Source organism: Alligator mississippiensis, chromosome 1 (assembly GCF_030867095.1).
Source record: "Alligator mississippiensis isolate rAllMis1 chromosome 1, rAllMis1, whole genome shotgun sequence".
NCBI classification, from domain to species: Eukaryota; Metazoa; Chordata; order Crocodylia; family Alligatoridae; genus Alligator; species Alligator mississippiensis.
This window is the reverse complement of record NC_081824.1, coordinates 442,963,560-442,976,274: the sequence shown is the minus strand read 5'-3', so window position 1 is coordinate 442,976,274 and position 12,715 is coordinate 442,963,560. Positions and strand designations below refer to the sequence as shown.

Genomic DNA, 12,715 nt, shown 5'->3' with positions numbered 1-12,715 from the left:
ATTAATATTCATTTGTATAAACTTCATTTTAATTTAGGCAGATACACAGATTGACAGAGAACATCAAAACTTTTATGAAGCATCATTAGAATATGTGTTTAAGATTCAAGAAGTGCAGGAGAAAAAGAAGTTTGAATTTGTTGAACCTGTAAGTTTTCTATTTATATTTTTCTTTCTTTACCTAAATTTACAGTGAATGTATTTAAAGTTGAAAACTTAATTATAAATTCTTACAGGGCATCTCTTTTTTAATTAAAAGAGTGTTTGAATATAGTTCATATGCAAACAGACCTAAAGATCTTTCCTCAGGAATCATTTATTAAAGGCTTATGCAAAAGGTTTTGTGTCTACTGTGGAGTAAAATAACAGATGGTTTGGAGTGTGCATAACATTTTAAAGGTTTGACTTTTAATGTGTCTGTACAACCCATAACAGATATTTCCTAATATAAAAATTGGCTCAGACTCCCAACCATGATATTAGGCTTAAATGTTCAATGTATGCAATTTATCTCAGGTTTAATTTTTCTAAGTTATGCATGAAATAGTGTGGAAATAACATTAAAATTAATTTTAGGACTGTTAAGCTATATTTTGTTTGAAGTCTACTTTATGGCAAAGTATTTCTGAAAGAATTGTATAATTGGAAAGGTATGTACCAAGATTTGAAGGAAGAACCTAAAATTAAAATGTAAAATCTGTTCATAACATGTAGACATGTATGATATTTGCTCTTCAAAGCCTTATGAGTTTAATTAACTCAAAGCACATGATGTTGGCTACAGAACTCAGTGAAACTCCTCCCATGATCTCAAGGTAAACATGTGCATAAATATATATGTGTCAAGACTTATGTGGCCTGATTTTTCTAAAAGCATTGAGCACTTTACAGTTCCTAGAGCAGCGTTTCCCAACCTTTTTCACCCCATGGCACACTGACCTAAATAAAAAAGCACCGCGGCACACCGGACATGGACATGGGGCAGAGGGGGGGCGCGACCTACCAGACGCTGACAGGGAGGGGTGGCATGCAGCCAGCCGGATGGCATTTTGGTCTAGAGCCACACCCCCTGCCTGGCTGGAGCCACGCTCCCCATCTGTCTGCGTCTGCAGCAGCAGCAGGCAGGGAGCGTGGCTCCAGACAGACAGGGGGCATGTCTCCAGCCCAAAATGCCACAGCATGCCTGGAAGTGCCTTCCAGCACACTGGTTGGAAAACGCTGTCCTAAAGAATCATTAGGCAACTAGTTTTGAGTATGTTGGCCCTTATAATTTCAGGGAGTGCCAGGAAAATTTCACACCCACTTAGCATCTCAGAAAATGCAAAAATATTGTTGCCATAGGTGATTTATCTGACATTTAAAAGGCTTGCTATACAAAGGACTCCTGAGACAGATTCAGTAGCATTCCTTGGGCTGCTGCAGCCTTAAGAGATGAATTAGGCACTGGCTTCCCCAGACTGCCCATTTCTCATAAGGGAATTTTGGTTTCCTGTGGACAAGCCTACTAAGGAAACTCTCCCTCAGCTACAGTTTTTTCTTTCTGACTGGCTGCCCTTTTTCAGAAGCCTGTTTTACACCAGTCTGCCAGACAGACAGATGACTTGCAATATCAGCAATGTGCTTTTGAAGGAGGCTAAAAATTACCTATCCCTGTCCCAGAATTATGTAGTGTTTTCCCCTGTGTTCCTAGACAAAAATCCCTGATGTCATCTGACCTTCCTTTCAGCTAAATATCTGAAAGGCATCTCTTGTATAAGAGGCTCATCATCAAAGGTAACTCTGATACTTCTCTCTCTCCCAAACCATTCATTACTTTCCAGTTTACCTAACCTTATCATCATCGATGACCATGAACCAGAGTGACTTATATGTGAAATTCATGTCCCCAAGAACAGTTATTCTGTCTGCATTCCTGTACTCGGAGTTGAGCGTATGTAACATTGATGCAAACTAATGAGCCTGAATCCAACAAGGAGTGCTTAGAGAAATCCTATCTTTATGGCCTACAGCTGCCAAATCCCGGAGACTAAATTCTTCCTTGGATTCCTAAATAAGAGTATTTTTTTACCTGTCACAGATTAATCCAAGGCCTATCTCCCTGTCTACTGCTGCAAAACTAACACATCCTGGAACCGAAAAATCTAGCAACCTTGACCTAACTCTGACCCTGGTATAAGAAATGTTAATCTCATTTAAAGTAATAGAGACCTGCTGTTCTTAAAGAGACTGCTATAACTAGAAAATATTATTTTGCACTGACATATACATAAAATAGGGTACATTCTATTTCATGTCTCAAATGGAAGAGATCTGAAGAAAAATAATTTGTATTATATATTCATAAACCAGACATCAAACCAGATTCCTTGGTTTAGTTGGACTGTACTTGATTCAGAGCTAGAGGGAGAGTGCAAAGGTAGTTTTATGCTACCTGTTTCTCCCTTGTTCTTCAGGGCATCTGAGGTCCATCTGCCCACAGATCTCATCTACGCGTTATATCTGGTGGGGAGTACAAGAGTGTCAGATTATAGACTAAGGATTGCCAACTCAAGAATTTTTTATACTTATTATTTACAATCTGCAAGCTTTATACTAACAGCCAAACTTTTCTGTAGCCACGTGTTTTTAATGACATGTTTTACATAATGTAAAAGTAACACTTCTTCCAGGCCTTGCCCTGCTGCCGGGCCCAAGTTAGATAGGTTGAGTTCAGATTTAGGGTTTTAACTTCAACCATAGTAAAAAAGTAAAACAAAGTTTGGTTGTCAGTAAAAGGTTTGCAGTAAAAGATTTTTTTCTTGGGTTGGCAGCCCTTAGTCTACGCTGGCAACCCTTAGTCTACACTGCACGACTTGCTGGCACGACAGGCCCCCTACTCACCTCTGCATCCTTATACGTCTGAATGTACCATGCTGCCCCCCCTAGCCCAACCTTTCAGCCTTACCCCCGCTGGTCCCACTCCCCCCAGCCCAGCATAGACCCCCAAAGAATCCTACCTGTGACCCAACAGTATTATAAGCATCCAGGAATGCAGCAGCAGCAACACATGGCTGATTAAATACTCCTTGCAGGGTGCTGCACTCCCACTTAGAATCATAGACAGTTAGGGTTGAAAGGGACCACAGGAGGTCATCTAGTCCAACCCCCTGCTCAAAGCAGGACCAGCCCCAACTAGTTCATCCCAGCCAAAGCTTTGTCTAGTCAGGTTTTGAAGGAGCTTCCACCACCTCTCTGGGGAACCTGTTCCAGTGTTTCACTACTTTCCTAGTGAGAAAATTATTCCTAATATCTAGCCTAAACTTCCCTTACTGCAACTTGAGACCATTGTTCCTTGTTCTGTCATCTGCCACCACTGAGAACAGTATAGCTCCATCTGCCTCCAAACCACCTTTCAGGTAGTTGAAGGCTGCTATGAAAACCCCTCCCAGTCTTCTTTTCTTTAGACTAAATAAGCTCAGTTCCCTCAGTCTTTCCTCATAAATCATGTCCCCCAGCCCCTCACCATTTTTGTTGCCCTTGGCTGGACTCTCTCCAATTTGTTCACATCCTTTCTGTAGTGACAGGCCCAAAAATGAACCCAGTACTCCAGATGTGGCCTCACCAATGCCGAATAGAGGGGAATAATAATTTCCCTTGCACTGCTAGCAACATGCCTACCAATGCAGCCTGGTATGCTATTAGCCTTCTTGGCAACAAGGGCACACTGCTGACTCATATTCAGCTTATTGTCCACTGTAACCCATGGGTCCTTTTCAGCAGAGCTATTGCCCAGCCAGTCACTTGGATATGTGGAGGTACAGCTGTGCTCTGTCTTTCAGAGATTCAATGAAGTTGTGGCTGGTATTTTTGTTTTGTTTGGTTTGGGGGTTTTTTGTGGACCTTACTCATAGCAGTTTTTAGCCTTTTTTTTTAATAACTTTTGGTAAATTTACTGACAGTTGACATCCTCATTCAGGCTCCATTTCCAGTACCTATGGTAAGACTGGAATATTTTTGTTCAAGAGGGGTAGGTAAGTCAAATCAGATTTGTGGCCAATGTGTACCACTTAGCTGCATTTGGGTTAAAGGTCCAGTGGATAAACTCAGATATATCATTTTCCATCTTAGATAATAAAACCAGCATATTTAGTCCAATAGCATATCTCTCACTAGATGCTAAGCCTAGATGTTTCTAAGAAAGGTGTCAAAAAGCTGTGTATGGATAACTGAGAGATAGTATCCTCCAAGGAATTATCTTCTAAACTCCTGAGATTGTATTTTAATATTAATCCTCTATTTATTTCTTTACTTATATTTAAGTAAAGAAATATATAGAGATTGGATTCTAACATGAATCATGAGATTTTAAAACTTCTGTTGATTATTAATTTTATTTATTGTCAGCTATATATTTTATAGATCATACAATTATGCTAAGTGCTACCCAGAAGACACTTAGCAAACAGAAAACACAGTTGATAGGCTGATTTAAAATATGGACTTGGTTTAAGTTACATCCTAATTTATGTCAGCATAGAGGGGAGTATGGAAGGTTGCAGATCTTAGAAATAGATTTCTGTTAACACCCTTTGAATTGCTGCAAAACTACAGATTAAATACTTGTAGTCTGTTGTGGATTAAAGTGAATTATTTTAAAAATCATCCTTTAAACACTTAAGTGTAAACAAGAAATAAAAGGAATCAAAACTTGTGGAAGAGGTGATAACTTTTATTAAACCAACTAGATATTTGCAAACAAATTATTTTATTTATCTGCAAGCTTTTGAGCATAGTCACCCTTCATCAGGCATAGGAGAGAACAGAGGTTGTAAAAATTCTCCTAGGGAGAAATGAAAATTAATGTGTCATAGGAGAGCTGAAGGAAAAGTTGTCACTTGTGTTTTAATAGGGATTTTGGAGGGCTTTGGACCTTACAGCATTAATTCTATTTTTATTCTTTTTTTTTTTTTGTTATGGGATGTCTGGTGCAAAAATTATATTCCAGTCATTGGCCTGTGTCATCCTACGGAACACTTTGGTGTTTTCTTTGCTTATATTCAGTTTTTTGTGCTATTTTCATTTTTGTTCATGATGCAGTTTGTATCATGTTCAGATACTACTAAAACAAGGCCCCTATAAGTCCACAAATAGGGATCTAACTTGTGTTTATTAACTCATCTAATTACAAAGTATTTTGCTATTCATGCCTCTGATGTTACAGTCCAGTATTGATTTCTATATAATTTCTTGAAGTGTCCTGAGTATGTAACTGTGATGTTGAGAAGAAAGATGTTTATAAGCTGAAAATTGGGGATAATGCTGCTCAGGAAAAGAGGAAAGAAGAATTATTTGATAGAATTTAGTCCCTCCCTCTAGATACTTAGCAGTTTTGCTTACCCCCTTTTCCTTAAGTATGAATCCCTCAGTTCCTTTGACTAAACCATGTCCAAAATCATAAAGATATATACAGACAGTGTCCATACAAAAGTCACTGTTATGATAAAAGCAACATAAACGGATGCAACATAACATTGGGTTTTCAATGTGACCGCACAGTCCATGCCAGCAAAACCGATACAAGAGAACCTATACGACATCCCATGAACCCGGTGAAATATGGCAGGGTTTGTGACATAAGGAACAGGATCACTAATTGTCATTGAAGTATTTAAGGCCTGGTTCAACAAAGCGCTGGCTGGAATGATCTAGTTGGGGCTGGTCCTGCTTTGAGCTGGCAGTTGGACTAAATAACCTCCTGAAGTCCCTTCCAACCCTAATTTTCTATGATTCTATTTTTATAAAAGCAGTTTGCATGTAATTGCTTATAGCTTGATGACAGCCTTCTGTAATGAGAAACAAATGCTGAGATAAATACTACTATTTTAATATTTTAATAGTATAGTTCCCCCATTCTTGCATTGTTCGTGCCATTATTGACAAGATTAATTTTAATCTGATAGCTAAATACCTTTTGGTGTTATACACATAAATAAAACTGGACTAGGAAGACAGTGACTTTTGGCTGATTCACTGCAGGCCAAAGGTTAAATTCCTCTCCTGTCCAAATCCTAAGCGCAGTCTTCTTCCTGTGAGAATGAAATGACCAAGCAATCTCAGGGTCACAAACTCTACATAAAAATAAATAAAGTCCAAAGTAATCTTTGGATTTAGTTTCAGGTTCTCTGCTGAAATCCATGCCACTCAGGCACCACACAGACAGTGAATAGCATTGTGTCTTGGAGAAGAACCCTTGTTTTTAATTGATCTGCCTGATGAGACATTCAGAATGAGGTGGCTATAAGGTGCTTGTTGCATTTGGGCAGTTGATAATATAGAACACATTGGGGATTATATGTAACATTTGAAACTAGTCACCCCTTAACAGACAAAGAGCACCTTGAAAATACATGCTGCAGATCTTAGAAAGAAACTGGGATTTTTTTCACCATTTTAAACGTATTTTATAGTTACAGGTCAAAATCTGGCAGCGTGCTGGGGACTAAAGTTTTTCACCTCAGCCTTAGTTTCCCAGACATGATCCTTAGGCCATCTCCTATACAGGAGGACCATTACAATATAGGAAGCAAGCAAAAGGGATTTGACTATTCTCTCCTATCCCTGTCAGTGACTTTATATGCACGTTAATCTGCATACTTAGTACAAGCTATTTTCTCCATCAGACATGAATGTATTGTTCTATGACCTACATGAGCTATATATTTAGTGTACATGCACACATGCGTGCGTATGGAGAGCACTGACCTGAGAGGCTGGATCACTACAGTACACAACTGCTACATTACTAGCAACATAATTTAAAAAACCTGAATGCTTCATAGTTAAAATAGGGACATTGTTTACTGTCCCTGTATTTTGTCCTTTCTGATAAATTCGACTTTGCTGCCATCTAGTGCCAGTAATTATTTTTTCACTTGATTTCATTGCGTACTTCAACAAAAGCTATTTTTGTTAGGGGAAATTAAAATGAAAAATCTCATTTAGATGTATAGCAGAGGGTTCTACATGTTTGCATTAGCATCTTTTCCAAACTAATAATTTAACCAGCCAATTGTTAGCATTTATCCAAAATAAGTTTTAAACTTTTAAAACACTAATAAACTGGCATCACAGAAGGCTTCTGTGCATTGTTTGTAGTTTAGTCACTGAAGAAAGCTCATTCTGTATTGTTCTTGACTAAACCACTTGAACATAGCCTGTGTTCTCAACATTTCTCCAAGAAAGAAGGAAAGAAAGAAAGAAATTGAGGCCTGGTCTAAAATATTCTAAGCAAGGTTCCCTCTAAGGTACGCACGTGCACGGCCGCGCACAAGTAAAAGGCTAGCCACACACAAACTTTTTTAGGCTGCACATCCACTGAGAGAGGAGCTGGGCTGTGGTGTGGGACATTTACAGACGGTAAGCTCCTCCCGAGGCAAGGCGGAGGCAGGAGCCTGGCGTGGGCTCCGCCGGCTCCAGGGAACTGCTCCGTTCCCACGCTTCGCCTTGGGGAACGAGAAGACATGTGGCGTCAGGGCTGGGGAGTGGAGCAGCTCCCCGGAGCCCATGGAGCAGATCCCTGGAGCTGGCCAAGCCTGCGCCAGCCACCAGCCCCAGCCTCCATCCCTGCCTTGCCTCAATTCAGGGAGGAGCCTGCCCCAAGTGAGGCTCTGCCAGCTCCGGGGAACTGCTCCGCGGGCTCCACTGGCTCTGGGGAAGTGCTCCACTCCCCTGCCCGGATGCCATGTCCTTGCTCCCCAAGGTGAAGTGGGGGAGCGGAGCAGTGTCCTGGAGCTGGCGGAGCCTGCACCAGCCCCCTAGCCCCCAGGCCACCTAGCCCCCAGCCCCTAACCACCAGGCCTTCGGCCTCCAGGCCCCCGCCTCCACTGCCTGCCTCAGGTGAGGGGTGAGGAGCTTACCTTCGGTAAATATCCCACGCCACACTGAAGCGGCGCGCTCACGGACCGAAGCAGCGCACTCATGGACCAAAGCGGCGCGCTCACGGACCGCTACTCCTTAGAGGGAACATTGGTTCTAAGGCATGTTATCAAGCACTTTTCATCCATTTAAAAGAACAGGTTTTGGAGCAAACACTACATCTTTCAGAGCTTGTCGTGCAAGGGTGTTTCACAGAGTAATGGCAGTTTCGAAATAAAACCATTCTGTGTGCAGTGAGTGGGAAAGTGCAGTGGAAAACACTGATGGTGACATTGTTGAACACCTATTATTATAACTATGTAGAGAAGTGATGTGCCCCAGTAAATGCACAAAAAATGGTTTTATTTCATACTTGCCACTACTTTCTGAAATGCCCTCATATTCTATCTTTATCTGATCCAGCTGCCTAATCATCCACCCCACCAAAAAAGACTTGCAAGACCAGGTTCTCAATGGATACAAATCATTCTAGGGCTTAACTGAAGTCAGTAGAACTGTGATGGTTGATTGTGTAAACCCCTGTTGTTTTCGATGAGACATGCCCAGGTGATATGTAGAAGTTTTATAAAGCTAACATAAGGTTTAAAGAAAAGCCTTAATGGTCAGGAATCCTGTTTATGTTCCTAGCACATCACTGACTTGAGCTCTTAACATTTTGTTTCTATGTCCTCATTTGTAGAATTGGGATAATACTTATCTATAAAAAGAGATTGTCAAACTGAACCAATTAATGTTTGCAAAGTGTTTGAGATCCAGCACTTGATGAAGCAAAAATATCACTGCCATCATTACTGCAGATGCTGCCTGCTGTGTTTGCACGTTGGAGTACAGCTTTCTGGTAACCCCAGTGAGATGCAAGAGTCTAGTTTCTTTGTCCAAATAGAGAGAAATGGAAAAATTAAAGGAACTGCAAAAATTCCAAAACAACATTGTAAAAATGTTTAGCTTTTATATAATCATTTAAAAGTGCTACTTTTCAATTACACATCAAAACACAAAGTACAATCTTTAACATAATATTGCTATTGCTTTCCTTTATAAACACAAACTGAATTGTCCACAGTAATGAAATGTCCACAGTAAAAGATTTTTGTGGTTTACTAGCATGGTGCAACTTGATGTGTTTTTAAAATTGCCCACTTTTTTTTAGCAATAAAAACAGAAATAAAGATAGACCAAAATACAAGGCTATTAAAAAATAAATAGGTGGCACAAGTATATTCATGTAGGGACCAGATGGAGTTTTCTGAAATTTTAGTGGCATCCTTATTTCTACTTAATAAATAAAAGGTAAGCTAATACAAAATAAATTAAATAAATAAAGAATAAAGAATTTTCAGTTTTGTAGATACCAACTTAAATTTCTTTATTGGAAACTGGAGCAGACATACCAGTTAAAGTAAGACAGAGGTATATTTTGTTCTTTAAAATAGGAAGAGTGGTTTGGGACTTTTTGTATTCCTTTTATTGATTAAACTAGTCAAAGGTTATTTTCAAATCTCATCTGGAGAAAATAGGCCATAGCCAGAGTTATTGGAACGAAGAAGGTGGAAAAATATTCTGAAGAGTCATGAATTTAAAAAAATAAAATCCTTGAACTTGGAAAGTATTTGCTGGAAAAATGGAAAATCATATTAGATTTAGAAAGAACCCAGATGAAATATTTAAAAAATTATAAGCAAAAATTGTGACAGGTCTAAAGTAAAATTTAAAACAACAGTTCTGTTTTCAAATTCATTACCACTGATGACCTCTTCTGTGAATTTCTTGCTCATACTACTGTGACGCTGAAAGTAGTATCTTCAAAAAATATTTGTTTTGCTGATTAAAAGGATTTAAAAGTATGTCATTAGTTATTTAGTTTCCAGTGTCTTTATAAATGTGTTTGTCATGCTTTGAAGTAACTTTTCCACATCGCAGTTGACTACTTTTCTTTCTGTCACTCCCCTATGTTATATTTCTGGTGCTTACAATCCATGGATATGTTTATATTTACTATTACTTTATTTTACCTTTTCAGCTCTTGTCCTTTCTTCAGGGATTATTTACTTTTTACCACGAGGGATATGAACTGGCACAGGAGTTTGCTCCATACAAGCAGCAGCTGCAATTCAATTTACAAAATGTAAGGCTGAACTGTATTTACTATGTTTTTTAGCTCATTTAATATTAAGGCAATACAGGAGACCAGCATTTTTTTTTTATTGGAACTGTAAAACTTGAAATCTGTTGAAAGCTAAATAAGTTAAATTTATGAATAGGTGGTAAGCCTGATAGCACAAAGCTTCATTCTGTCCTGAGCCTTTGAAAATCATCTGATTTTATAATTGCTTTTGTAATCAAAAGTTTGATACATGATGTCCAGGTTTCATTATGGCAGGGGCGGGCAATTATTTCAGGTGGAAGGGCTTTTACCGAGTTTTGGCAAGCTGTTGAGGGAGTCCCCACCCCTTGACGGGTGGCACACCCCCTGGTCATCATTTTGTGACCAGACATCCCGCCCCCTAACCCTCCCCTTGCCCCTGAAAGTCCTCCTTTCAGCACGGTGTTTTGCCATCTCCGAAACAGAAAAATACAAAATTATATTCTAAAAAGCGAACATCTAAAACATTCATTAATTTTATTTCAAAAAATATTTTTGTCCTAGTTTACATGCATTTGTGTAGTGTACATATAGGTGATTGTATATAATAGTTTAAAATGAAGTCTTACTCTTGTATATTGTGGAAGGGGTGGGTGTATGGGGGTGGGTATAGGTTTGTGGGGGGCTGTGGATGTGGGGGAGGATGTGGGTGTGTCTGCAGGAGTGGATAGGTGTGGGGGTGTGAGTATTGGGTGAAGGAACATGTACGTGTGTTTGTGGATATGTGCGGTAGGAGTAGGTACAGCGTTTGTGGGAGGCTGTGCATGGGGGGTGGCTGGAGTGTGTGAGGTGGTGTGGATGTGGGGGTATGCTTGTATGGCAGTGCGAGGGGGGGTGTGGGTGTATGTGTATGGTGGGGTGTGCTTGTGGGACTCACCCTACCAACACACACACACACTCCCTCCCTATACCCACACATACACACACATGGGTACTGGAGCGGGTACCCATGCCCCTGGGTCCAGTGATGCAGCCAGGAGCCATGTGGTGTTGGAGCAGTGTGGGGTTAAGAAAGCAGGAAAATGGCTGGGGGTGGGTCAGGGCTGGACTGCCTGCATCCTGCTGCTGACTCCCCCTGGGTCCTAATGTCCCTGGCACCTGTCATCGTTGACAGGCAGCCAGGAGTAGATAAATACTAATTTTCTAAAATTTTTAGGGGCCCTTAGGGCCAGATAGAATGGCCTGATGGGCCTTGATTCAGAAACACATCATTCAGATAGACACAGTTCACTCTTTAACTTAATATTTTAAGTTTTGTGAGCAGAGATGAACTTGAGCACATATGTAAGTGCTTTTTTGAATTAGAGCCTGATTTTAGGAATGAAGTTATGCACCCTGAAAGTGTTCCAGCTGATGCAGAATGAAGCAGCTCATCTGCTTAATATCACAGCTTGCCTTGACCCCATTGCCCTGCTTTGTCATCTGTATTAGATTCCCACTGAATGTAGGGTTTATTTGAAAGTTTTGCTCCTCATATGCAAAGGGCATCCTTTTACTCTAGTTTTTTGAGATATCATGTCTCCTACTGTATGACCGTCAGTTCTCAGAGCTGCAGAGTTTCACAGGATAAATGAAATGGTTGACTAATAGGAGGCAGCATATGAATTTATGAGCTAGAACAGGAGTGTCAAACTTATCCCATGCCCTGAGCCAGATCCATGGGGCAAGTGGTGACAGCTGTGGCTGTGGGACATGGGGCAGAGGCAGCAGCGGTGGCACAAGCACTGGTGGTGGCCAGGGAAGTGGCTGTGAGCCAAGCAACCTCAGAGTGAGCAGAAATGTGTCAGCATAGCTTTCATCCACTTGTCATGAATGGTCATGTCCAGTGTGGTCCCAGCAGGCCCCACCCTTCACTCACCAAGTCCTAAAATTTCCTGTCCCTCCAGTAGCCTGGTGGCCTGGATGGAACACATCTATGGGCCATATGTTCGATACCCCGAGCTTGAACTTTAGAACAGTAGCTGGACCCAGACCAGGTGATTTGAACCCCTAAAAGATTAAGTGGTAACATTAGATCTCAACACTTTAAAAATAAATGAAAAATCATTTAGTAAGCTTAACTTCCCTTTAGTAAGCCCTACACAGATACACAGCCCTGTAACACCCCCCCCCCCCCGCTCTATTAGAAGTTGAAAAGGAAGAACGATTTAAAGAATTACTTAATATTATTTTTAATTTTAAAATACTTATTGTGCTCAGATACTACATGTCTGAATACCGTATATTTGGGTACATAAGAAATATCGTTTATGCCTGACTAATAATAAATGAATTCAGGATTGTTTTCATCACTCTACAAGAAGAAAGGTAGAGTTCAAATAAATGGAATCCTTTCAAAAAGTTCATGTAAAAATTTTAAACAATATGTTTTAATGTTGAGGCAAAGTACGATTCCCATCCATAAAAACCCACAAGGAGGATAAATAAAATTCTACAATGAACTTTAACATTTTCCTCAGTAGATTCTATTTTACTGTTCTCTTATGCATCATTGTTCTATACATACTCTTATAGGGGTTAGTTCCCCTACCAGGAAAGATAGTATAGTAGATCATCACCAGATATAAATTGTAGCTTCATTGAATTCAGTGGAGTTATGACAGCTTATACCAGCTGAAGACTTGACTTTGTGGGTTTGAGCTGCCAAACCTACCAACT

The 12,715-nt window shown here is 40.1% G+C and overlaps 1 protein-coding gene across 6 annotated transcripts in view; it reads left to right on the top strand.

The window, feature by feature from the left end:
* Positions 1 to 12,715, top strand: part of ARHGAP42 (Rho GTPase activating protein 42) — a 338,856-nt gene that overhangs the window by 240,239 nt on the left and 85,902 nt on the right. For all 6 annotated transcript variants that reach the window (XM_019482041.2, XM_006274137.4, XM_019482040.2 and 3 more), the window contains 2 exons: positions 38 to 148; positions 9,935 to 10,039. In XM_019482041.2, the coding sequence (XP_019337586.1) occupies positions 38 to 148; positions 9,935 to 10,039 (216 nt within the window). The remainder of the gene's footprint in view (positions 1 to 37; positions 149 to 9,934; positions 10,040 to 12,715) is intronic.